The 24,717-nt window shown below is 46.1% G+C and overlaps 10 protein-coding genes across 10 annotated transcripts; 6 read left to right on the top strand and 4 right to left on the bottom strand.

Moving 5' to 3' along the window:
* Window positions 1-1,058: 1,058 nt before the first annotated feature.
* On the top strand, window positions 1,059-2,307 carry P174DRAFT_487702 (uncharacterized protein; the record flags this gene model as incomplete). The annotated part of the gene is made up of 5 exons (XM_024830788.1): window positions 1,059-1,393; window positions 1,415-1,564; window positions 1,629-1,699; window positions 1,854-1,919; window positions 1,993-2,307. The coding sequence occupies exons 1-5, from the start codon at window positions 1,252-1,254 to the stop codon at window positions 2,305-2,307; spliced, it is 744 nt and encodes a 247-aa protein (XP_024680882.1). The 5' UTR covers window positions 1,059-1,251.
* A 4,604-nt stretch (window positions 2,308-6,911) lies between these two features.
* Window positions 6,912-7,497, top strand: P174DRAFT_460875 (uncharacterized protein; the record flags this gene model as incomplete). The annotated part of the gene is made up of 2 exons (XM_024829936.1): window positions 6,912-7,204; window positions 7,260-7,497. 2 exons carry the CDS (start codon window positions 6,912-6,914, stop codon window positions 7,495-7,497), a joined length of 531 nt encoding a protein of 176 aa, XP_024680883.1.
* A 3,900-nt stretch (window positions 7,498-11,397) lies between these two features.
* P174DRAFT_431719 (uncharacterized protein) lies at window positions 11,398-11,860 on the bottom strand (the record flags this gene model as incomplete). Its single annotated transcript, XM_024825711.1, has 2 exons — window positions 11,398-11,810; window positions 11,848-11,860. The coding sequence occupies 2 exons, from the start codon at window positions 11,858-11,860 to the stop codon at window positions 11,398-11,400; spliced, it is 426 nt and encodes a 141-aa protein (XP_024680884.1).
* A 2,456-nt stretch (window positions 11,861-14,316) lies between these two features.
* On the bottom strand, window positions 14,317-15,063 carry P174DRAFT_442169 (GNAT family N-acetyltransferase). The gene has a single exon (XM_024827514.1). It carries the CDS (start codon window positions 14,949-14,951, stop codon window positions 14,358-14,360), a length of 594 nt encoding a protein of 197 aa, XP_024680885.1. The 5' UTR covers window positions 14,952-15,063; the 3' UTR covers window positions 14,317-14,357.
* A 1,593-nt stretch (window positions 15,064-16,656) lies between these two features.
* P174DRAFT_442171 (nuclear transport factor 2 family protein) lies at window positions 16,657-17,302 on the top strand. The gene is made up of 2 exons (XM_024827515.1): window positions 16,657-16,871; window positions 16,993-17,302. The coding sequence occupies exons 1-2, from the start codon at window positions 16,662-16,664 to the stop codon at window positions 17,233-17,235; spliced, it is 453 nt and encodes a 150-aa protein (XP_024680886.1). The 5' UTR covers window positions 16,657-16,661; the 3' UTR covers window positions 17,236-17,302.
* A 216-nt stretch (window positions 17,303-17,518) lies between these two features.
* tpcG (oxidoreductase tpcG) lies at window positions 17,519-18,316 on the top strand (the record flags this gene model as incomplete). Its single annotated transcript, XM_024822391.1, has 1 exon — window positions 17,519-18,316. One exon carries the CDS (start codon window positions 17,519-17,521, stop codon window positions 18,314-18,316), a length of 798 nt encoding a protein of 265 aa, XP_024680887.1.
* Window positions 18,317-18,436: 120 nt separating this feature from the next.
* P174DRAFT_407796 (uncharacterized protein) lies at window positions 18,437-19,081 on the top strand. Its single transcript, XM_024824146.1, has 2 exons — window positions 18,437-18,725; window positions 18,781-19,081. Exons 1-2 carry the CDS (start codon window positions 18,519-18,521, stop codon window positions 19,027-19,029), a joined length of 456 nt encoding a protein of 151 aa, XP_024680888.1. The 5' UTR covers window positions 18,437-18,518; the 3' UTR covers window positions 19,030-19,081.
* Window positions 19,082-19,436: 355 nt separating this feature from the next.
* Window positions 19,437-21,099, top strand: P174DRAFT_372675 (cytochrome P450; the record flags this gene model as incomplete). The annotated part of the gene is made up of 3 exons (XM_024822447.1): window positions 19,437-19,636; window positions 19,678-20,801; window positions 20,876-21,099. The coding sequence occupies 3 exons, from the start codon at window positions 19,437-19,439 to the stop codon at window positions 21,097-21,099; spliced, it is 1,548 nt and encodes a 515-aa protein (XP_024680889.1).
* Window positions 21,100-21,321: 222 nt separating this feature from the next.
* P174DRAFT_421366 (SDR family NAD(P)-dependent oxidoreductase) lies at window positions 21,322-22,194 on the bottom strand (the record flags this gene model as incomplete). The annotated part of the gene is made up of 1 exon (XM_024824947.1): window positions 21,322-22,194. The coding sequence occupies one exon, from the start codon at window positions 22,192-22,194 to the stop codon at window positions 21,322-21,324; it is 873 nt and encodes a 290-aa protein (XP_024680890.1).
* Window positions 22,195-22,757: 563 nt separating this feature from the next.
* P174DRAFT_373375 (MDR family MFS transporter) lies at window positions 22,758-24,498 on the bottom strand (the record flags this gene model as incomplete). Its single annotated transcript, XM_024822497.1, has 5 exons — window positions 22,758-23,461; window positions 23,516-23,696; window positions 23,748-24,083; window positions 24,145-24,405; window positions 24,460-24,498. 5 exons carry the CDS (start codon window positions 24,496-24,498, stop codon window positions 22,758-22,760), a joined length of 1,521 nt encoding a protein of 506 aa, XP_024680891.1.
* Window positions 24,499-24,717: the final 219 nt, after the last annotated feature.

Below are 24,717 nucleotides of genomic sequence, written 5' to 3' on the forward strand. Positions count from 1 at the left end.
GGTACATACTATTTGGTTACTGCTAAGATTATCATATTCCTCTGGCTCTGGGAGAGTTTGGCTAACATCCTAAGTGAAAAGATGGTGAGAGATGGTACAGTCACTAGATCTACTCTTCTGGATGTATAGTTGATTGCCGGAGCTTATTCCTGGTAGATATGAATGTAAATAAGCCAGTATTTCAATCCCAGGGTTATATACCTATGTAATCTTCGATCACAACAAGAATTATATCTTTCAAGTTACAATGTCATTGCTCACTAAACAAGCCTGATATAGAAAGGGACACATGGTACTTGTAAGCCAAGAGATCACGAACACCCAGAAACAATCATAATCCATGTCAGAATTGATATAGCCTGATCCGGTATTTACATCTTGGCCTGACTTACTGCTAATGCATTTATAAGAGACAAAAGACTGTCTTACTTTTCAGGGGTAAACTCCCATCTATTAGGACCTCTGCAGCCACCACCTCCTCCCTTCTATCTCTTCTTCCTAGTGAAGATGTCTTGCTAAGGACAGTCTTTATACTTAGTATAGGGCTTCTGTTTTTTGGTTAACTCTAGGGATAATTATCTTGGAATGGCTTAGCAATATATTTTCTAACGTTGGGGAGAAACTTTGAATGTACTACCCTAAAAGTTATTATCTTATTATAATTTTGGGCGGTACACATACTGCCTAGTCCCGCTGGTATTAATAAATAGATTAGATGTCTAGGGCGATAGTCAAAGATGAAGTCACCTATTAGTGTCTTATTATACTAGTATAGGTAAGTCTTCTTAAAACCTCTGTCCACCACCTCAGGTAGGATCTTCTTAAGGCTAATAAGAAGTCTTACATACCCTCCGCAGAGATGAAGTTTGCCCATGTAGAGATGTCCTAGCTGGGTAGGGAGGAATGCTAAAGACGCCTGCCCGGACAATGACGATACACTGGTTCTTGTCCATGATGTATGAAGTCCATTCCGAGATATAGGGTTCCCTTATATTGACCCTTTTTGGCTTCCGTTCTCACCCTCAACGAGATCAGAGGCTTTTTCAGCCCTTCCCCTCTCTGATTCTGTCTGACAATTCTCCTTATATCGCGATGACACCATTCTTCCGAAAATCCGTTCAGACAGCACCCGACCCAGCTGCATGATCCGACCGCTTGAGCAAACCCTTATTCAAAACAGTCACGAGCCTTCAGATCTTGCTGTTCACCCTCATAGTTGGTCTTCCAGTCATCACCACCTTTCCTCTCACTATGAGTAACATTTGGGACATGATCCGCGTTGTTCTATTCGGGTCGCACAATGATGCATCTCGCGATGGTGCTCCTGCTTTTATTCCCGCGCAAGATATCCCGTTGATGGCAGGCAAGGTCATCCTCCTCACGGGCGCCGCAGGTGACCTCAGCTGACAAACAGCCATAGAGCTGGCTCGGTATGGCCGGCCTAGCCGCATCTACATCGCAGATCTGCCACGCAGCGATGACGCCAAACAAGATCTGATCCGCCAGATTAATTATGAGGCTTACAGAGACCCCATATCCATATCCCCCCACCATGGAGACGGCCGTCACAACATTGACTGAGATCTGATTTCTTGCTTTGGACCTTGCATCTTTTAATAGCATTTGAGAATGCGCCCAGAAGTTCGCTGCTCAAGAACAACATCTGGATATTCTCATCCTGAATGCAGGTATCATCCGCGTCCCTCCTGCAACAACCATGGAAGGCTACAAGATCCATTTGGGAATCAACTATCTTGGCCATGCCCTTTTGACCCGCCTGCTAATGCCAATACTGCTTCGCATAACGCAGCGACAGCCCGGCTGATGTACGCGTTGTTGTTGTATCAAGCAAGGGACACATTTCAGCGCCTAAAGAAGGCGTTGATTTCGACCTTGTCAAAACCAACTGTTCGAATCTGGTCAGTATTTTGTTTCTCTCTTCGGATGCTTGGCGTAGAGGAAAGAAGACATTGAAATCTAACTTTTTTTTAGCCATATCCAAAGAGCTATGGCCAGTGCAAAGCAGCCCTCATTGGCCTAATGAAAGGGCTCAGCCGCGACTGTCCACAGATTAAAACAGTCGCTATACATCCAGGGAGAATTCCTACTGGCATGGCTACGTCATTGTGGAAAGAAAGTAGTACTTTGACCAAGCCTATTGCACCGTTCTTCTGTGTGCTTGTGACTATCGGGATCAGAAATCATCTATGGGCCGCCACGAGCCTAAAGGTGGTAATTGGCACGTATTATGAACCTGTGGGCGTACCTGGAAGGTTAGAGGATCAGACATTTGCGGACAGGCTCTGAAAGTGGACCGATAAGGCCCTGGGCGGAATCGAGTCTCTTGAGTATCTTTTCCGTCCTACCGAGAAGATGTATGATCTGTTGGCTATAGCAGAATGATAACGTGATCTAATTCCAAGCTTCCACTGCTACTACTGAGGTACATCCACCAGCTTCTCGTCTGTGAACTCCATATACAAGTGCTGCTACGAAAGGCGACTGAGGTTTGGCAAGTGGAGACTACAAGGCTTCAGAATATAGGCCTTAACCCTCTCAATTCGAATCCTATACTTTTGCATGGAACGCTCCTCTCGAAATCGGGTACAAGCTGCCTCCCCTTAATCAGCACTCCGGGATAAACCCTTATTAATAAATGAACCACAGCCCTTATACACATCTTAAGTACCCTTCTTATCAAAGAACTAACTTTGTAATACTAGCGAATCCCGCAAAGAATCGTTCTGCAAAATTCAGCACAGAAGTTTTCGTAGGGCGTGGTGACAGAATTCCATCTGACAATCAAATATAGAATCGCATGAAATCCTTAACTGTAGCAAGGTCAGGTACCAGGTGGCCTTTCCGAAGGCCCCCATCTCTGAGTTTCTCATCCTCTTCAGATGCCCATCTCACAAGGCAAGAGAACGTCAGATTAGCAAAGACGGACATATGGAGACGATATAAGGACTCAAATAAAACTCACTCGGTATAATATCTGGGGCCCTGTCCCGCAACACTCCAGGTATGTGGTACTGTGCGCTCCGCTTCAGAGTAGATAAGCCGCGACTTCTTGACAGTCACAGTAGATCCTATCGTAAGACTAACGTAATTCCCGGGTCAGCCGGCCACCCCATCCCATTTCAACGCGTTTACACTTTCGAAGCTATCCAAATCAACCAAAATAGAGTATTATCTCATTAGATCTAGCTAGTATTGCGTGTAGGGCATCTAACTCTTGTATGCCCTATAATAAAGTAATTTAAACACCTTGGTGGCGCGCGTTTTGGTGGTTCTAAAGGTAAAGGCGCAGAATTATTAATGACCCTCAAACTCATTCCCTTGCTCATTTCTCGCCTGGATGAGATCCCTAGCTTCCTGTATACTGAGTCCTTCATTAGGAGTTATCTGATGTCTAGCTTGCTTCCTTTTCTGCTTCTCCTTCTCATTGGCTGAGCGTAGATCATGGTGGTCCTTTGCTAGTAGGGCCGCACTGTGCATAGCCATTTCGCAACCTTTGATAAGCTGCTGTATAGCTAATTTTGAAAGTGTTAAAGGGCTTTGAGAGCGTTGTTTTAGGGGCTCCTTGACTGAGGATGCTTGCTTGTGTAATTGCTAAAGTGTATGAGGCGTAGCAAGCCATGATGAACTGGTTGATTAACTTGCATGGCTTGAAGGGGAGTAGGGGTTGATATATAGATTTATAGCTTCTCAAGCACCCTCTTTGGAGGAAATGGATGAATTTTAGCTGCGGCGAAGCCATTCTGAATATTTAGAGGTTTAAAAACCTCTAGATGGGCTGCTGGATATGCTTTAAGGAAGTTAAACTTATTAATATACTTGTATCCTAAGCACATCTTTTGCTCAACAAGGCTGCTGTAAGCATGCTTTAAAGGGCCAAAATAACCAACATCTAGTGGTTGTAAGAGATGAGAAGAATGAGCAGGCATATAGATAGTGATAATATCATTATCCCTGCAGGCCTTATTAAACCAGGTGTTAGATGGCTCCTGTGGCCATCTAGAATAAGTAGATGATATCTTCTAACTGTACGGCTAGTTGTTGCAGGGATAAAGACCTTTTAAAGCTATTAAACACCTATCTCATCTATTATCTATCTATTTTAACTGACTTTAATTCTCTAGTTAGGTGGTAAAGTATGATCTTAATACCATCCCTTGATATGAACCTTCCCCTTGAAGATTATATAAGACGGAAGCACCTAGCTAGTAGTATTAATATATTTCATTATTATAACCCATTCCTGATTGCCTGGCTAAATAAAGTGAGGCTTTCCAGGCATATTAACTCTTATTACTACCTTAGTAGTCGCAATCAAGCCCATCACGAAGCCTGTTTCATCAAAGTTATAGATATCTTTATTGGAGATGCTGTATTGCATTTAGATCTATTATAGGTAGTTAAACCACCCTTTATGGATCCTCGCATTGAGCTTGACTGTAATTATATTATTAAGCATATTGAGTTTTGATCTCATTATGTTGTTTGATAAATGTAGACACCCAGTTCTTGCTAATAGGTTTGAATCCAGAGGTATTGTCTGCTTAGAGAAGGATATTGGCCATTTCCTGCATATAAGATGGCCTAGGAGGCACTCTGCGCAGATCCCTAGATAGTATCCATTCACTAATAATTCTTCCTGCGTAGGAGACAGTCGGTGATTATGGCTGTTTTTTTTTCAATTCGATATTGGCATCCATTCAGTCGGTCTTGGATAGAGTTGCATTTGGTGCGGGTTCGGGCGGGTTCAAGCCTAGTTGGCACCAAACCGCTGCGGTTTCGGGTTCAAAATTTAGAACTCGCACCAAACCCGGACCCGATGCGATTCGGTTGCGGTTTTCACCGCAAAACCCGCTGCTAGGCCTAGCTAGGCCTAGCTAGGCCTATACTAACTAACCATGGTTAGATTCGGTTCAGTTTCAGGTTGGTTAAACCGCTAATTTTAACTGTTTTAACCCTTACCATTCCCCCCTTCGGGGACCCCTCTGACGCCCCTATCAAGCATGCTTATATAAAATTATGATTTTTATATAAAATATATGGTAATTATCATCATATTAATCTAGATCTAAAATATGAATTCAATATCTATAGGTTTGAATGGGTGGTAGTTAAAAAATCATTTTTAAATATGGTTATTGTCAACAGTCAGTCACATATATATATAAACTACCACTACTTTCATACCAACCTATGACAGAGAGGAAATTCCCTTATATCTCAGCAACCACCAGGTATTTTTGAATAATATTTATATCACTAGATAGCCTGAATCAAAGGCTATCTAGTGATATTAATATCAATTAAAAATATCTAGAATTCAGTAATTTCTAGGTAAAACGGTTGCGGGTTGGTTAACCTAACTCGCAAAACCGCAAAAACCGTAACCGGCGGTTTTAACCAAACTCGAAGCGGTTCCACCCTATAGAAACCGAAACCGGTGTGATTCCCTAGGCTAGGAACCGAACCCAAACCGCTGCGAGTTCGGTGAGGTTCGGGTTCGATTTTTGCGGTTCGGTTATGCAACTCTAGTCTTGTAGGGTAGATCTAGGCACATTAAATATCTCTGTAGCGCGGCGAATGCTTGAAATTTCATTCTTCTTTAAAGTAGATATTGCTAGTTGAATCCTTCCCTCTTGCTCGACCAATTTTCCATGGGTTTGACGCGGTTTTGATGGCATGGTAGCTGTTTGGATAGCTTCGAAGGTGTAAACAGGTTGAGATTGGATGGGGGTGGCCGGCTGACCCGGGTGGCCAGCTCACCCAGGAATTACGTTTATATGAGTATAGGAAAGACAGAACGGCTGACATGACACTCCACTTGCTGCCCCAGGAGATGTTCGTATTGTTGCATCTCGTTTTCTGCGTACAAAAGTACATGAATAAAAATTTGACCTGTTCCTTATAAAGTAATAACAACTTTCCTGGCAGAAACGCCTGCTCTCTGGATTGTCCAAGCCATAGTGAATCTTATCCAACCCGTGACCGACTACCATCGGATCCGGCTTCGGTTTGAACTGACCACTGGCTAATGATGCCTCGGGCAGATAATCTCGCCAAACTGTTTTGCCTATCTTTTCTTTGGGAGGAAACGCAACACCGTATGAGGAAACTGATGAGTCAGTCAGCCAAGAGTCGATGACGCCTAGAGGGAAAGAAACTCAGACAGCTTTAAGATAGATACATATCACAAAAAGTGATTCTTATATTGCCCTTAAGGAGACTCAGGATAAGTCTCATCATAGTTTGGTTACACTAAAGCATTTATCTCAGTTCGATGCCGGGTGAGTAGAACCCTCCTTTAGACAGCACGCACTCGGAACAAAGTACGCCTACGCTATTACCGTTGCATCCAGGATCTTTTGGATAGGCCTTACCTATGAAGAGCTTGGCGCTCAAACCTGGAATCATGTCTATGTCAATGGCCCGTCAATATCTGCTGGGTCAACTCCAACACCATGCGAGGATGATGTCGGTGTATAGCGTCAGCATGACATACTAGAAAACGATATCGTCAATGTAGGTGGGTATTAATCTCATGGAATGCGCTAGGTATGCATGGAGTCTCCACCCAGCTTGGAAATGTCTTCATTATTTACCTTTTCAGGGATTGATCGGCGGCTGTTACGAACTATACAAGATCCACGCCAAACACACAGACACATAAGAGTAGTCCATAACATGCAGTACCAGCTCAGTGGTTGCAGATGAACACATGTTCATAATCATGATGATATTAGTTTACACGGCGACATACTGTTGAAATGTAATGCTCTGGACAAACATAAAACCACATCTCCCTCCATTACAGCGCAGCATTTTCACCAGACAACAACACACTCCCGCGATCAAATACTTTCACATCAACACGCTCCTGGATACCTAAAGTTACAATGGGCCGCACCTATTGCACTCAGAACCCTAAATTCTCCCCCAGCAACACCGTCAACCTGCACAGCTACCGCCGCAGCCTGCCCTTCCAGTGTGATGATGCTGGCTATATCACTACTTATAATAAGCTCCTCACCACAACCCATAAGAATGTTGAGCATTATAATTCCTTGGGCATGCTGTACACAAATGCCACATCCGCACTGCAGGGCAACTGGTTCTACATTGAGCAGGGCGACAATGGATTCCAGTTCAAGGAGACTGAGATGGGCAAGTATCTAGTGCTGAAGAGGGAGTATATTTTCTTATTCTTACATCATATTAGCACAAGCTGACTGGCTAGGGCTTAGTTGGATGGGACTTGATGATGAGGGAACAGACCTCTGGTTTAAGGAGTGGCTGGTTAAGGAAGGAAGGTATATCATCACGCTGAGAGGAGATAACATCTACCCGTTAGATAGACTGGGATATCATCTGTGGTTTGAGGGGGCACCGGACGCGGTGTTTCAGAATGATGAGGATGATCTGAATGTCAAGGGGGAGGGACAGCATGCATTGTTTTGGATTGATACGGTATTGGGGTTGTAGATTGTTGATCTGTATAGAAAGTGCTCTGCGGCATAATACTTTGCGTAGAGTGAATGAGTTCTACGAAGCTAGCCCACAGAATATATGACCTAGAAGCACTATAAGTTAATTAGAGAGGATGTGTCAACCATCAAACTACTACGCTAAAAAGGTGTCTAGACTTCCATTTCTAGCATAGTAGAAATGATAGTGCATATTTTGGTTGATACACCCCCCAGGTATAACGGTATAACTGACCTTCGCATACTAGCTTCTCTGGGTTAGAGTTGCATTTGGTGCGGGTTCGGGCGGGTTCAAGCCTAGTTGGCACCGAACCACTGCGGTTTCGGGTCCAAATTCTTTACATATATCCCTTGAACTAAGGACTTTCTGATTATGCCTGCTAAGCTAGTGAGTGTAATACTATATGCTGCTAACTTCTTCTAGAGCAGCCTGGCTCTACCCTTTCTTACACTGCCTTAAAACTACGACATTAGCTCATGACTGGCAGGACTGGGTTAAAGTGCTTGTAGGGGTCATATAGTGATAGTATACAAAGGCAGCCACTATAGTCTAAGGCTTTATAGAAAGCTTTCTTTATAGCATTAGCTCCCACCTCCATAGATTAGTAACTATCTCTCAGTTTCAGAAGGTGTATGGGGTGACAAAAACAAATTTTATCCTGCTCTATTATCATTATATATCAAGTCTTAACCATTGCTGATGTATATATACAAGCACCTTACTATTCTGACGAAAGGGAGCTGAGGAGCTTTTTAACTAAGTACTATGTGATAGCCAATGCTAATGCTCCTAAGGCGTGTGGTGTTTATGCACCAAATCCCTTACTTTGGCCTTAAACCTGCTACTGATGAGTATCTTTAAATTTATATACATTGATGATGGTCTACTAGATTCCAGCTAAGTTAGATATTATCAAGACCTGTGGTGATCTTGATGTGTTTGACTTTAGCATGAGGATCCTTTGCGTTGCAACTTCACGTGAGAAACAGAGCACAAAAAATAATATTCTATATGTCTCCGATGAAGAACTTTCCATGCCCTGTTTATTGTCCCATTAAATTTGAGTTGGCATCCCCAGGTTGATGTTTTACGTGACAATGGTATGGTATGATTAAGGTCCTGGGGCAAGATCGGGGCAGGCCATTGTGTAGAGGAATTGCGATATGACTGGCACGTCCTCTTTGAGGAGCCAAAGGCTCTTGTAATCATTGTTAAGGCCGCCCCTTGCCCGAGCCACGCATGCTATGCATTGTTGGTAACTTTAAACACTTAGTTCATACTAATGACCACGGCAGCATCTGAGCCTTGATGTTAACCTTTACATATCTCTCATGCGAACAGTGCTGAGTGCTGGAGCAGTTCCAGGAGTCTCTATAAGACTCCAGATACAGCCACTGAAATGGTCTGTATAAGTATCGTCGATAATACTGAGCATTCTATCATATCATGCTCATCTTAATCTATATATAAAAATGCGCATATATATATACACTCAATAAGCGACGAATAAGAATGTTTCCTTAATCATGATGATTCTCCAAGTTTATGACTAGGTACTGTATATTTTTTCACGTCTATGCCACACTCATTCTAATCCGTACCGGAATAATTACCCTCAAACAAGCAACTACTTCGTAGAGGCAATAAAAGCTTATATTCAATGGTTGCATGGCATGAGTATTAATTTTGTGGATTTTCAACAACGAATACCATATTAGTTTTGTATAAGCATGTAGTTGGTCGCTTATAGTGGTGACTTTATGAGGGAAGAGAATCAAATGTAAATTATGTTCAATCCGTATCGCCAGTAGAAAATTGCACATTCCACCCAAGTACCTCTATGTCCAGGCTTCCATGGCATACAGATTAACTGTTTTAAATCTTTGGGCACCAAGGCTGCTTTTTGGATATTCCTCATATGTTCAAAGTCTTCCAGAATCTACGTACAGCAATCACTCAAAAAATAGATAAAATGAAAGAAAATAGAATAAAAGATCATTTGATAATAATTCAAAATAACTGGGATGCCGCATGCCAAGCTGTCGTCGGGCCGCGCTTTAGCTTCCGCTCCAGCCATTAATACAACCCCATCGCATAAGTCGGACCTCGTGAATTAGTATTCAGAAACAGTTAGTTGTTTTGAAACTTTTCAAGACAGCCTACTACTTAATCTTTATCCTAGTAGATAGGGTTTCCAAAAACCCCCAAATTGGAGAATATACTGGCCATGGTTCCATGATACGGACTGAAGTCATACATTAGGTGTTTATATTAGCATCAACGACGTTTTCGGCCAATTACTAGATTAAGTTTAGCCACTGGTCAAGGTTTCTTGCAATGTTGCGAGGTTATTGTCTTGAATAATGGTCTGGACAGTTGGAGATCTCTTAGTCCTAGCACTAATGACCATGAGATGGGTTTCGTACATCCCAAGAAGTTGCTTATTCACTGGCTTGACCCAAAAAACACACCTGGCAGGGTTACATTATACATAACCTTAAATAGCTATGTACCGAATGCATACTGTATCTCATAGTATGTTACGTAGCAGTTCGATCATAAGCCTTCAGGCGCCCTACAATGTCATCATTATAGTAGATGTCATGGATAATGTCTAGACAGAATGCAGATCCATGAGCACTAAAGATAAGCATAAATAGAACGCTCTTTCCATTGGAATTGCACCATTTATCAGATTAACCGTGCCATTCTGGAGAGTATTAAATCAGATTTCTTCCTTCTTCCTTCTTCCAAGTCAAATAATATCATATCCACGTGGTGGTTTCATAACGCCTCTTTATAATGAAGTTCTCTACAATCCTTTTTACAGCTGCCACCCTCCTTTCTGGGGCAATTGCCGCAATTCCTTATGAAGAAGTTCACTCTACCGATATCTGCTGGAAAGCGTGTTTTCCACATAAGCCCCATTGTCCTCATGGATGGGTAAGCGGATAAAGTCTCTATTTGTTGCCTTATAAAAAAATGCTAATACTACAGACGCAGCATGACAAGAGGTTTCGAGTAAGAACTGAATCCGTCGAAAATTTTGTCCCGGATAAAGTTGCTAATATGGAATGGTAGCACTGCTGGACCTGCTGCAAGGATTCACACTCAGATGTGGACGAAGATTATGATCTCTATTGAGAGGCTTAGGCTAATATACTATTTCAACTCGCTGGTGTCATTGAAGCCTGGCGACAACTGTGATGGTCTTCCTAAGGATTCACGGCTATTGGGAAGAAAACTTTAATTTAGATAGTATCTTGAAGTTCGTGAATTAAGATGCAACATGATCTTTTGAATTGTAACGGATTAAGCAGTGCTATGCCTTAACCCCTTATTGTCATTATTTTCAGCCTTCTGTTTTCAGTCTTCTGCTTTCAGGCCTTGGACTGTTTTCATATCATCACCACAACCATCTAGGATATGCAGTGAAGATATATAGTGTCCCCTTATCAGATATTAGAGAAGACAAGGATTAGTCTTATTATTAAGTAATCTAGTATTTTCCCATACCATCCTGACCTAACATTTTATTATTCCTAATTCTTACCTAGTTAATAGGCTAATCTACATTCCAGGCAGTGCAGAACCTATGTCACCCCTCTGGCCAGTACATCCTGGGAGGAATATGTCAGAAGGTAAGGGCCCTAGGGGCGCGTGGGCTGCCTCTAAATAATATATAGATACACTAGGTCCCTACACACATAGGCATGGCGGGGAATGAGGCTGTAGATAAGGCCGGCGCAGGGGAGACATGCAGCCTAGTGGCAGGTTGCTTTAGTTATGATTTCTACATTCTTTTCAATATCTCTTATGTCTTATCTGTATTCGCGGGTTATAGGATAGGCGTCCAGATACTAGATTCCTGCTTCATTTGGCAAAGCGCCTGCATAGCTAGTCGCTTCTATAGACGGGCTCTAACAGGCTAATAGAAACTTGATTGATTGATAGCAGGCCTTGGTGTTTGATGTCGTTCAGTTGGTCGTTGACAATAGAAGTGACGGCCTGCGTTCTCTTTTCATTATCATCATCGTCTGGAAAAACAAAGGAGGTAAAGACGCGGTAGGAGTCGATGGCGGGGAAGGCTCTTATGGTTTCTTTAGACCACTGGGCAACGAGGATTTCATGGAAAAATCGCGTGGATGGTTCGGCCAACGATCGCCGACGAAATAGGGACCTTGGTTGATCTTGTTGGATAGAGTTGTTGATTTCAGCATCAAGCTCTGCCTTATTGCCATCGTAGTAGGCAGTGAAGCGAATTTTAGGGCCGGTCTCTCTTTCCCGCAAATCACGCAACCAGGTGCTTGCTGTCAATGGTCATTCGATTTGACCAGTTTGTCGTACAGAACAGTGTCATTGTGCGTGGTTTGTCAAACAGAGGGACAGCGATTGCATCAATCGCGACGCCCGCATTCTGTCTTCTTATCACAGCCCTTTTCTTCGAAGGATAATTAAGTTGTGTTGTTTCGCTGTGAGGAAAGTACACAATAAAGCCAGGATTCAGCGAAGTTCTTTTGAAATAGAGAGATACGCTTACCTCTGTAGTTAGGAATTATTCTAATTATTCCTAGATGTTATATACTGTTCCTTGCCTCTTTCTTATGATTGGAAAATACCCTATATTAATATCATATCCAAATTCCATGTCTACATGGCGATGGCAATTGGTTTACGGATGAAAACTGAGGGTCACCCGGCCCTTGGCCATCTTTCTAATCACGCCTGTTATTGTAACTATTGGCAGTTTCTTGATGCATGGTCTAAGCGTATATTAGGGTCTTTTTTTCTACCATGCACGACTCTTCTTTTAATGGTTCAATTCTATGGTTTGTAGGCAGTACATCAGTAAGATTTAATTTGGCAATAATCCTTTAGGCGTTCAGTTGGTCTGGGTGAGTGTCATAGAGCAGTCCTCAAGTGTTGAGCTGGTCTCTGCTGGTGATTGACGTCTGTCGCAGAGTCCTGCGAGTACGCCTTATGATAGTATACTCACTCATTAGCCATCCAAAGATGCTTGATGCAACGAATATGTAAAATTATTTGTTAACTGCATCCAGTCGCATCAACAATGTGGGCAGCACTTAGGTTTTTCGGTGCGTATCATATGACGAATAAGCTCAGCCTGCCATGCTTCGGGATATCATGCCTTGACCTACACTAGGTTGTGAGGGGACAGCAGCGCAAGTTGAGGGGTTGAGGTCAGTAAGAAATGTAAGCCTCAGATCAGTTTCAGACTGCAATCTCTTAAACAAGTCTGATTCCTAGTAACATCTAATAACATCAGGAAAAGCCAGAAGATACGATTATTCTTCTAGCACCTAACAGCAGCTTCAAGTGCCAGGGAGCCAGGTGCATACAGTCTAAGGCCCTCTTTCCACTGATCACAGTCACGTAGGACCATATCACGGATAAGTTGCTGCTTAAGCATTATAAAAAATATCAAGACTAGGTAGGTTCATATCAACCTTGAAACTTCTTTTGAGGAGAGGGGAGTAAAGAAAATACCCAGGGAAAGCTTGTGGTGTTTATATATACCTTTGCTATCCTTAACTACTTTTAACTAACCCAGCCTCCGATGATTCAAGTGCAAGCCTTTTTATCTATCATGCTTACAAGGCAAGCAGCCCGATGGGGAAAATATGGATATAGACTAGCCCATATGCTACCCTATATCGTTGAGCTTACCAGTACCACCAGTTAATTCAAACCAAAATCATATCTCTGCCCAGGCTATTAAGCTCTAGGAGTGACTGGTTAAGCAGCCATGACAATTGCCTCCATGCTTCAAGGTAAGCCACTTGACAAGCTCTAGCTGTTCTCCAGTTTCAATCTTCTTTATAAGGGGCTTGAACTTTACAATTGGGTAGTTCTAATACAGCTCACGATCCTTCCAGTAGATCCCCCACTGAGGAGACCTGATTGATGGGCATATAGATAAGATTCATCTACTCTTCTCCATATATGCATCTTAAAGTTTAAAGCACTCTTAACATAATATACTATTCCTTACTATATGTTTAGTACAGGGAATAGGAGATAAGGACACTATTATACTTACAACTAGGTTTTTGTATACTACTGTAGCATGTATATTCTTATATAAAGTGTGTTCCTTATAAATAATATAGGACTAAGTAATATTAAGCTGTATATTAATGCAAGATGAATGATAAATATACTATAGAACTTAGCTACCTAGGCAACTAAATATTAAGGCATAGTACATATCTATAGCTTAACTTGTGTCTAGAGGTTAAGGTGGAGGAAATAGGTGTGATTATACTGCTTGTTGTATTTACTAAACTTATATATATGCAGACTTGGATATAACATCTACTAATAGGAACGGAACTGGGTATAGTCATGTAGATGGTATTGGAATAATAAGATCTGGGTGGGTATAAAAAAACTAGCAGCCATTTCTAAGCTCATATCATTGAGATTTGGTAGTAGAAACCGTCATATAGTAAAGGCCCCTAGTGCACGTCTCATGTTCTGAAGGCCATGCCACGGCATTCAGGAGCCACCTAGTACAGAGGCATTTACTATATTTGGTTCTAGTGGGTGTGTTTCCGCAAGGTATCTAATGTAGTGATCAATATAGGCTATAAAATCAATAGAGTACAATTATTCGTTAGAGTTGGGATGTATGTTGATCATTAATGGGTCTAGATCTTTGAGACGGGTTGAATATTTTAGTTTCAGGCAGTGCTGTTATCCATTCATCCATCCATTTATTATGTGATTGTTTTATACAACAAAAGTGCAAAAGTAGATGCGCAAAACTTTTGTCAGGGCTGACACCATCTCATTCACTAAATATCTCCTGTTTATCATATATACTCATCAGCATTTCAGGAGTCAGCAGCCTTCTTCACCTCCCACTCATGCGCCAAAATGCCCATATAGAGTAAATCCCACCACCTCCCACCTTTCCACACACACTGCCTCTTCCGTCCCTCAGATACAAACCCAAGCTTTTGGTACACCTTTTGTGCTCTTTCATTCCACTCAGAGACCATCAGCTCAACACGGTGCAGGCCCGCAGTCAGAAAAGCCCAGTCCAGCATCCATAAGATAGCCTCAGAACCATACCCCTTGTCTTGGTACTGGCGCGCAATAGTGATCGCTAACTCGTGTGTGCGATTATGTGTGAAGCCAGGGGCTTGCTCTTTTAATGAGATCACACCAATTGTCTCGGGCACCTTATCGGAGCCCTCTTCGGGGATGATACATATCATGACTGACATGAATGCACCAGCAAGCCTTTCTCGCAACTCCTTCCGCTCCTTTGTGCTGAGCGGGCGTATGAGGGCGGTAGTGGCCATAGAACCGACTAAGGGGTCGGCGTAGAGAGCTTGGAAGAATGCATCGTCTGCTAGGTTATCCTCTGGCGCACGATAAAGGAGACGCGCGGAGCGGTAGGGTTCCAATGGGAAGGGATCCATTGTGACTGTCTGAAGGAGCTGGTTGAAGGCTGTGGGGCAAGTAATGGAGACTCAATATCTCAAAGGTCATTCAACAGAGCAAGGCGAAATCATATGCAAGGGCAAATTTCTCATCAGTGAGCTCTCGTGCTCAGATCTCCAGGGAGCTAGCCTATTAGTGAGTCATCAATAAATATGAACAGATCGCTAAGCCTATTCTGAGTCAGGACTTGAACTGAGACGACATTTGCGGGCGTGGTTCCACCTCTCATGCAAAACTTACCCCCATCCGTTACGCGTTGGTTGAGTCGATTGCAGAATGTCGAATCATGAGACATCTGTAAAGGCAGGGAACCAATCAGGCAAATTGATCAAGGGCTAAAATCTCACTCCCGCAGCGCGGCTCAGGACTACGGCAAGCCATTGGAACAAAACCGAAATATGACTCTAGGATTTCAGAGTATGTGACCGCCAGTAATTCTGCCCATGTGGGATTTGTTTATCTCTCCCCACAGATCTCCTTTATCATCTTATGGCATTTGATATCAGTAGGTGACATTCGATATTGATACTAGACGGCATATCGCTACTAGGTGGCATTCGATATCAATACTAGGCGGCATTCCATATCGATACTAGATGACATTTGATACCAATACTAGACGACATTCGATATCAATAATAGACAGCATATTGCTACTAGACGGCATTCGATATAAAATGTCATCTAGTATCGGTATCAAATGCCATATAGTATCGATATCGAATGCCGCCTAGTATCGATATTGAATGCCATCTAGTATCGATATCAAATGCAACCGTAGGGAGAGGCGGGTGGTGAGCTATAATTATCATAAAAATACTAGAAGTCCATATTGTAGCTATAGTCTGCTGTAGAATCAAATTTTACTGCTGGCAGAAAACATGAAAGTCTGACATACTGAAAGTCCTAATGTTGCTATTTCGGTTTCGTTCCAATGGCTTGCCGTACAGGACAATTAAGATGGAGGATGGCAGCAAGCATCTGGCTATTGCAGAGGAGGGCGTGGAGCCACTAAAAACTAGTGACAAGATCTGGAGGTCGTTTAGTGTAACTAGCTTTAAACTTATCTGGACTTAGAATAAATGCAAAAATCAATTAGTGAGTACTCATTAAAATAGTTTCTAGTGGTTTCACTACTAACTCCCTAGATCTGCCTCTGACCTGCCCAGTGCAAATTCACAATATCAAAAAATAAAACCTCACCAGTTTGAGTTCAGCGAAGGTTGGATTCGAACATTGGTGGTTCGGTTACTGCGACTCTACCGAAAGGTAAGAAATTAGTAGGAATTTAGAGAACTATAATCCCTAGAGAGTGAGAAATTAATAGGATCTAAACAGCTAGTTTTCCCCGTAGGGATAGATGATTGATGGGAGCCTAGTTTTTATCGCTAGAGGACCACCTAACCCATTAAGATCCTGGCCCTAACCCAGTCCCCAACTCCCCCAGCCCTGTTTGGATCTTCGGGTCAATTGCAATCAATTCGCCCGGCCTGATAGCTCCTTTTGCCCGCCACTCGCCGCCAATAGACACTGCTTCTGAGTTCTGAATATACTCAACTCAATGTCCCGAGCAACGTAAATACTCCGTGGAACAGAAGCGCAAAGAACTGTAAATCTCTAGGCCCTGAAGCTTAATATAAAAAGCATAGTCATCCTGCGATTCTCCCTCCCAGTATCAAGCCGCGAAAATGCCCGCCCCAGCCGACATCCAGGCCGCCACACTGAACAAGTTCCTCGCTGCATGGCGGGAGGGTAGTGCGCCGGATACAATGGCTCTTTGGTCCGATGACTTCAAGCAACGATTACTCCCCCTGTCGCTGGGAGAAAGCTCTTTCCGGTCGCGCGATCAGGCCGCTTTGTTTTACCCCGGGCTCGTGGAGAATTTGAGGAATTGGGAGGTAAGATTCTGCTCTTTTTCTCAGATTGGCGTATCCTACTCGTTGCTTGTATCGCAAGATTTCGTCCCCCTCCTTTCACCCGAACACCGGTAAGGGAAAGGAAAAGCTCACGGCCCAGTAGCTTCATATCAAGGAAATTGTGCACGACTCTGCTAGGGGCACAGCGGCGGTTTATGCGACTTCGCAAGCTGATACGCCGTTTTCGGGCGAGAAGTGGACCAACGAATACGCGATCTTTCTGTCTTTCTCTGAAGATGGGACCAAGGTCTGTAGACTGGAGGAAATGATGGATTCAGCCTTCTATCAAAGTTTTGTCCCTAAGTTCCAGAGGTACTTGATGGGGCTTGGCGGTTTGAAGAAGTAGATTCATCAGTTTTGTTTGCCGCGAGATGCTTGCTGTCTGAGGAGTCATGAAGAAAGGATGCCGGAGGAATTTGTTCAATAAGCTTAGTCCATGCATGTATATCGGCATATAGAGGAATGGTCCCGCCAGAGCGATGGTCCAAGACTGGAACCTGGAATGGTCTCCCAATTGATCACTGTAAACAAATATCCCATGCTCAGAGGCCTATATAGATACCCGTTCACGCCCCATGCGCGACATAACCCACTAGGCCATCTTGTCTCATCTCTCAGCGGCCAGAATGATGTTCCCCAGAACCTACGCAGTCCTCGGCTCAACAGGCAACTGCGGCACAGCGCTCATTGAGAATCTGCTTAAGACGCCTGATGCTCGGATTCACGCCTACTGTCGCAACCGGCCCAAGCTCCTGCAGATACTCCCTCAACTTGAAGAATCAGACAGGGTTACCATCTTCGAAGGCAACATCCAGGACGCCGAGCTTCTACAGTCATGCCTGCGCAACTGCCATGCTGTCTTCCTTGTCGTCTCAACAAATGATAATATCCCCGGTTGCCATCTTGCACAGGACACCGCCACTGCCGTAATCCAGGCGCTCCAGGATCTCAAACGCAACAACCCCACGTCCACCGTCATGCCAAAACTGGTACTTCTTTCATCCGCTACAACCGACAGTCAGCTCTCTCGTGACGTCCCATCCCTCCTACGTTTCATCCTCCACCGGTCTGCGTCCTACGTCTACGAGGACTTAGTGGTCACGGAGAAGCTGCTCCATGCGCAGAAAGACTGGCTAACCAGTATATTCATTAAACCGGGTGCCTTGTCGGTCGACATTCAGCGGGGCCATGCGCTGAGTCAGACGGACCAAGATGGCCCTCTGTCATACCTCGACCTAGCGGCCGCGATGATTGAGGCGGCCGACGAGGAGACGGGCTGTTACGACATGCAGAGTCTGGGCGTCGTCAATACAAATGGCAAGGCGAAGTTCCCTACGGGTACCCCGTTGTGCATCCTGGTTGGTCTGCTGAGGCACTATTTTCCTTTTCTGCACCCCTACCTGCCGATGAACACGGGGCCGCGGTGAGATTACGAATTTACGATAGACCCAATCGGATAAATTACTATCCGATCGGATGATTCAGTAAGACTAGAAAGCCGCGACGATAGAGGGGACGGTCTGGTTGAGGGCAAGTATTTAAATCAATAAAAACATACATTCTGTCCATGATGATCCATCTTCCCGACTACGTATCTGATCTCGTCAATCGCCCATATCCCCTATAGCCATGCCTGCACCAGCTGAAGTCCAAGCGGCAACCCTGGAGAAATTTATCCAAGGATGGGCCGGATGGACCCCAGACGGTTTTCTCGCCAACTGGTCCGAAGACTGCACGCAGAAAACACTGCCTTTCAGCTCAGGGGTGCCACTCCGCACCCGCGCAGACACTGAGAAGCTTTTTCCGGTTCTTATGTCCCTAATGTCCAATTTCACCGTAAGGAACGAAGCCTCTGTTGTCCAAAACCAGCAGCTAATGCCAGATGACGCAGCTGGATATCCATAACGTTGTCCATGACGCACCGCAGGGCAAGGCCGTCATTTACGCCCTCACCAAGGCGGACACACCATTTGGGCCGTACAGAAATGAGCATGCGATCTTTTTATGGTTCAATGAAATTGGTGACCGGGTGCAGAAGATCGAAGAGATGTTTGATGCGGTTGTAATGCAGGAGTTTCTACCAAAACTGGACAAGTATGTGGCTGACAACAAAATGCAGCTGGGAGCGAAGTTTAGTTAGAATAATGTGTGCATTGAAGTACAACTGAGTGAGGTTCAACAACTTACGCTTTGAATTTTGAATATGATTCTAAACTTTGCATAACCAATCCGGACATGATTAATGTAGTTCTAACAGTAGTTTGATATACATTATCCCGGTTAATATGTCAGTGACATTTGCTATCGTGTAGGAATCTGTTATAAGATCGGGCCTAGCCTATCTGATTAACGCGAATCCACCGAGACGCCGATTGTATTCCCTGTTCGCGCTGATCAGGGCTTGCTTACGTTCAGTAAATCAATTCCCCGAGTGCCGCTTACTTATTGGACTCAAGTCTACAAGAATTGAACGGCTTCTCGAACCATATAAAGCCAAACTTGTCAATCCTCTGTCCTCTACTTACCAGACTACACTTACCTGCCGTGATGGACTTCCAGATAATTTCCAGATTTACAGACGGAGGAGATTTCCAGTGGACGAAGTTTGGGACCGCTGCCTTTCTAGCTGTCCTCCTCAGTGCCCTGGCTTTCCTTTCCTATACCCCGCGAGTTCACCAAAAATCTCCTGCATTTACTTCTCACAAGTTACCGTTCATCGGCTCGTTGGGATTTACTACCGAGCAATGGTGAGTAGGAGTCCTTTACCTCGACTGGCCGGCACTAACAGGAAGGCCAGGAATTGGTGGAAAAGGGCCACGGCCGAGTCGAAAACCGGCAATTTCAGCTTCTGGCTGGGGCAACGCCATGTGGTTGGAGTGACCGGCGAGGCTGCCCGCAAGATGTTCTTCACCCACGAGGCGTTGGACTTCGTCAGCGGGGCGCTGATTAGACCGATCAACATTCACTTCTGGCCCCCGATCCACGACATCTTCAGGCCTGACTCCAAAAGCAGAAGTAAAAATACCTACTTTCTCCGGCGTCTGTATGAGTTGCAGAGCACCGAGCAGCTCAATCACTATCTACCCCAGTTACTGAAGGATGCGCGTGTAGGGATGGCGGGCCTCTCCCGTGTGACGAAGCCATCCGTGTCTTGCTGGGAGACTGTCTTCACGCAGGACGTTCGCCTGCTATGCACCGATGAGATCGTCGCTGATTCTAAGCTGCTCGCAACATTTGGACGCCAAGTGGAGACTCTTCTCTTTACGTTCAGCCATTACAATGTCTGCTTCCCCTGGCTGCCCTCGCCTTCGTACTACAAGCGCCGTCAAGCGCGATACGCCCTCTACAACCTCATGGAGGACATTGTGAACAAGCGACTGAAGAACGGTGCCCGGGGACCGAACGACCCCGTCCAAATCCTGCTCGACTACAACGACAAAGTGGACCACATCATTGAGTTCTTCATCAGCGTGCTCTTCATCGCCCCGGCGAATTCCCGCATCATCGGCGGCCAGATGCTCAACATCATGTCCATTTACCGGGACTGGCAGGAAAAGGTCTATGCGGACATCAAGGCCGCGGCAGCAGCGCATTCACCGGACAAGAACGCGCCGCTGGTGGACCAGCTCGCCTTTATCCCCCTGCATGCCTGGGAAAACTCTTTCCCATCGATCGACCTCTGCCTCCAGGAAACGATCCGCATGTGGACATCCTTCTCTATGGCCCGGTTGAACCTCTCGCCTAACCCGATCCCAATCCCGGGAAGCGATGAGGTCATCCCGGGTAACACGTTTGTCTGCTATAACTCGACCGAAGTCAATTTCAGCGACTCCCTGTACCCCGACCCCAAGAAATTCGACCCGGCACGGTTTTTGGACGGGCGAGAAGAGTTCCGGAATGAGGCCTACGGATGTGAGTGACTGTCCTGCTTTTGGTCTTTGTAATAACCCGGTTCCATGAGGCGATGCTGACGGATCGATTTGTAGTTCTCGGTTGGGGCCGAGGGCGTCACCCTTGTCCAGGGATGCGCTGGGCGAAGCTGCAGCAAAATATCATTATTGCTTATGCTGTGGCCATGTACGACTGGAGCAGTTGCGATGAGACCGGGAAGCCTACTCCCCAGGCGGTGCATGTTAAGGAGTTAAATGCCGCGCGTGGGACTGTCTTACCCTCTGCTTACTGCAAATTGGTTCCAAGGGAAAAGGTGTAGTTTCCATGCCTCAGAAGAACATTTGGGAATTATTGGGTGTATTGTGATGGGAAGGGGAGGATAGTAGGTGGACGACTGGTTGATAGCTTTCAGTATGTTTAGATCGAATCATATGTTCCTGCATATTTCTGTCCTTTTCCTGTATGAATGAGTACATTCCTTCGAACACTGAACAGTGAGTGAAGCAGATACCGACATACATCCTACAAATGTCTATTCAAACTAAACAACCAACCCGATTGTGAGGAACCTCCTATCTTGCAGAACCCTCTCCCTTAAGCCAATCAGTTCGTCAACATCCCAGTTTGCCCAGAGATGCCGTCCATGCAAAAAGGAGCTCTCCGGCCCGGCCAACCAAACGGCGAAATCCCCCGGCAGCGCCAGATCGTCCCATTTGTGCTCATCCTTCGTAAAGTGTTGCGCCACGGCCGGCGTGTAGAATGCCCCAGGGTGAAATGAGAAGATCCGCACTGGATTGCCGTCCGGCTCCTGCTCCTGCTCTACTGCGAAATGCTGCAAAACCTGTGCGGCAGCCGCCTTACTGGATCCATATCCGACCCGGCGCGTGGTGTGCACCTGCGCCGCGGCGGAGGAGATGTTGATGATCGTCTTTTGGCCCGAGGCTGGAAGGGGCGTCTCGAGGTAAGCTTTAGTGAGGTTGAAGGCAGCGATGACATTGGTGTCGAACGCGTCTCGGAGCTCTTGTTCGGTGATGGCCGTTGCCTTCTCGCGTCGGTGGACGACCGCGACGCCGAGAACCAAGACGTCAACGGGGCCTAGCTCGTGCAGGATTTCGGGCATCCGGACGCTGTCTGTGACAGAGGCCTGGAAGAGTACGACCCGCACGGACGGATAGGCAGCTTCGAGGGCGGCTTTGGCTTGTTCCTGCGGACTGGCAGACCGCGATACGATGGCGATGCAGACGACGCCTGCTGCAGCGAAGGCCTTGGCGATGCTGAAGCCGACGCCGCTTGCGCCGCCTGTTATGAGTACCACCTTGCCTTGACCGTTAAAGCCATGGTGCTTGGCGATACGATCGTAGGTTTCGGAGTGGTATATTTTGGTTGGGCGGGGCTGGGCTTCGAATAGAGACATCTTGTCGTGTATGGTTGTCCTTGTTGATGCGAAGCAGATGAGAATGTCAAACCTGGACTCAGGTGTCAGTATAGTTCCTTCTTCAGAGACATGTTCCCAGTCGGCTGGGCCTCGGGGGGTTGCGGGGCATTCGGGTGGTTTCTCAAATATGCCCCGCTGTTTTACACGCGATGATACAGTCACCGTGTTTTATTGAACTAGAAGCAAGGGAATTCGATGGAGAATCGAAATCAGATTGACTGACTTTCAGCAACTGTGGCGAAGTAAAGGGAAGAGTCGACGGTGTAGATGTGGTGATAGCATAAACAAACCTCATAGGATCATCATATTGCGAGTGAACACGGATGAATTCGACAATACACTTGGTTGGTCCAGTATGGACGCTTTTCGAAGCACAATACTTGTGTAGGATCGAAACATCGAGGAAATAGTAGTGGGCATTATACAAACAGTCTATTCATCCATAGTACAATAACTCGAATACCATATCAAACCGAAGAGGAGGTGCCTCTGTTGGCCACCAGTGCCCAGCATGCTCGTTCATCGCTGGACGTGTTCCAATCTCACGTTTTCTCAGTTGTCTCCTTGTCGACGTTCTTTGTCTCCTTCTCCCCGTCCTCTGCAGAGACCTTCCCTGCCGGCTTCTTCACGCTCCTCCACTCTAGGGCCGCAGCCCCGAGGACACTCAGACATGTCGGGATTAAACCGACACGGAACACCTCTCTCAGCGCCTCATTATATGCAACAAGAGCGATTTTACGCACACCATCCGGGAGCGATTGGAGCAAAGAAGTGGCGCCCCCGGAAGTGATCAAACTGATATCAACCCCTTCAACCCCGGCCAACCTCTTCACCAGTTGATTGGCGAGAACATTCTCTCCAGCCGATACGAACACTGACGCCCCCAGCAGAGTGGCGAACAGCATCAGCGCTAACCCGGTAGGCACGTCCTTCTTCGGCAGACTGGCCTGTGTCGCTAGGTTGGGTACCTGGAATGCCAAGCCCAGGCCGAGACCGTATAGGATCTGGTACCCGATCCATTTCCCGGCGCCTGTATCCACCTCGAACGTGGTGAGCAGTCCGTTTCCCACGCACATGAGGCATGTCCCAACGATGGCGAGCGGTGTATAGTAGCCGATTTTGGTGTTTAGGGTGCCACCGCTTATGGACCCGGCTACCATGGAGATCATCAGGGGGAGCGTGCGAATGCCGGACTCGGAAGCAGACGCTCCTTTGATCGACTGGAACCAGATCGGGAGGAAGTAGACTATCCGTTTGGTTAGCTCTTGCGTTTGGAAGAGGTTCATTGCGGGACTCTTACTGATGATATAGTTTCCACAGTTGATGGTCAGGGTCGCCCAGCACGCCGCAGCGACACTACGCTGCTTCATGATCCGTGGAGGCAGAGTGGCGGTCCTCGGCAGAAGGACTTGGACGGCAGAAAAGCCGACCAAGAGGACGCCGGCGAGAGTCAACAAGGCGATCACCCGTCCGTTACTCCACTAGAGATGGTTAGGTACGAGTCAAGCACGTCTAGGGTTAGGCCCACTCACCGGGTAGGTCTGTCCCCCCCACTGCAATGCCAGGAGAAGGCAGACGGTGCCCGGGACCAGGAGGACGGTCCCGGGGATATCCAGTTGCTTGATCTTTTCGGACAAGGGGGCCTGGGCGGTAGGCTGGTCGGGGATCTTCAAAAAGACCAGGATAACGAGCATGGCCACGCCCCCGACGGGCAGATTGATGTAGAAACACCATCTCCAGGTGACGTTCGAAGTAAAACCACCGCCGATCAACGGGCCCACGATCGAAGAAACCCCCATCAGGGCACCGAACATGCCTTGGATCTGGGGACGCTTATGGAGAGGGACGACATGAACGATGCAGACCACCTGGAAAAACCATGATTAACCCATGAAGAGTGAAGATAGTGACAAGGGGGTATCAACCTACCACACCGGCAAAGATTCCAGCCGCCCCCACACCGCAGATGGCTCGTCCCACGATCAGAGCAGTCGAGTTGGGAGCCGCTCCACTCAGGGCGGAAGACGCTTCGAAGATCAGGATACTCCACAGGAGGGTCCATTTGACCGAGAAGAGTGTATAGATCTTTCCGAAGATCAACTGCAGCGCGCAGCAGGTCAACAGATATGCGCTCCCGTACCAGCCGACGCTTGTGAGAGAATGGAATTCGTCTGTGATTCGGGGGATGGCCTCAAAAAGCAGTTAGCAGACGGCCGTTAAGATGGTCCTTGTGCAACTTCATACCGTGGCGAGGATGGTTCTGTCTAGTGCGACGAGGAACATACTCAGGAGCACTGAGATGATCACAATGACCGTCGTCGTCGTCGTCGTCGGCGGCGTCGTTGTCGTCGTCGTTGTTGTTGTTTTCTCGGGTTCGAGACTTCTAGGCTGAGTCGGTGCATCTGGTGAGGTTTCGGCGGCTTGCGCCGTGTCTTGAGTTTCTGCAGCCATGGTGATGGACTTTCTTGGACTAACACTCAGGGATAGTGCATGAAAACGCAG

The sequence above is a fragment of the Aspergillus novofumigatus genome (genome assembly GCF_002847465.1).
Source record: "Aspergillus novofumigatus IBT 16806 chromosome Unknown P174scaffold_5, whole genome shotgun sequence".
In the NCBI taxonomy this organism is placed as follows: domain Eukaryota; kingdom Fungi; phylum Ascomycota; class Eurotiomycetes; order Eurotiales; family Aspergillaceae; genus Aspergillus; species Aspergillus novofumigatus.

Coding starts and splice junctions, on each gene's coding strand:
- P174DRAFT_442169 (XM_024827514.1), bottom strand. CDS start 14,951: ATGGATCCCTTCCCATTGGAACCCTACCGCTCCGCGCGTCTCCTTTAT.
- P174DRAFT_442171 (XM_024827515.1), top strand. CDS start 16,662: ATGCCCGCCCCAGCCGACATCCAGGCCGCCACACTGAACAAGTTCCTC. Junction 16,872..16,992: donor AGAATTTGAGGAATTGGGAG/GTAAGATTCTGC, acceptor ACGGCCCAGTAG/CTTCATATCAAGGAAATTGT.
- P174DRAFT_407796 (XM_024824146.1), top strand. CDS start 18,519: ATGCCTGCACCAGCTGAAGTCCAAGCGGCAACCCTGGAGAAATTTATC. Junction 18,726..18,780: donor CCCTAATGTCCAATTTCACC/GTAAGGAACGAA, acceptor CAGATGACGCAG/CTGGATATCCATAACGTTGT.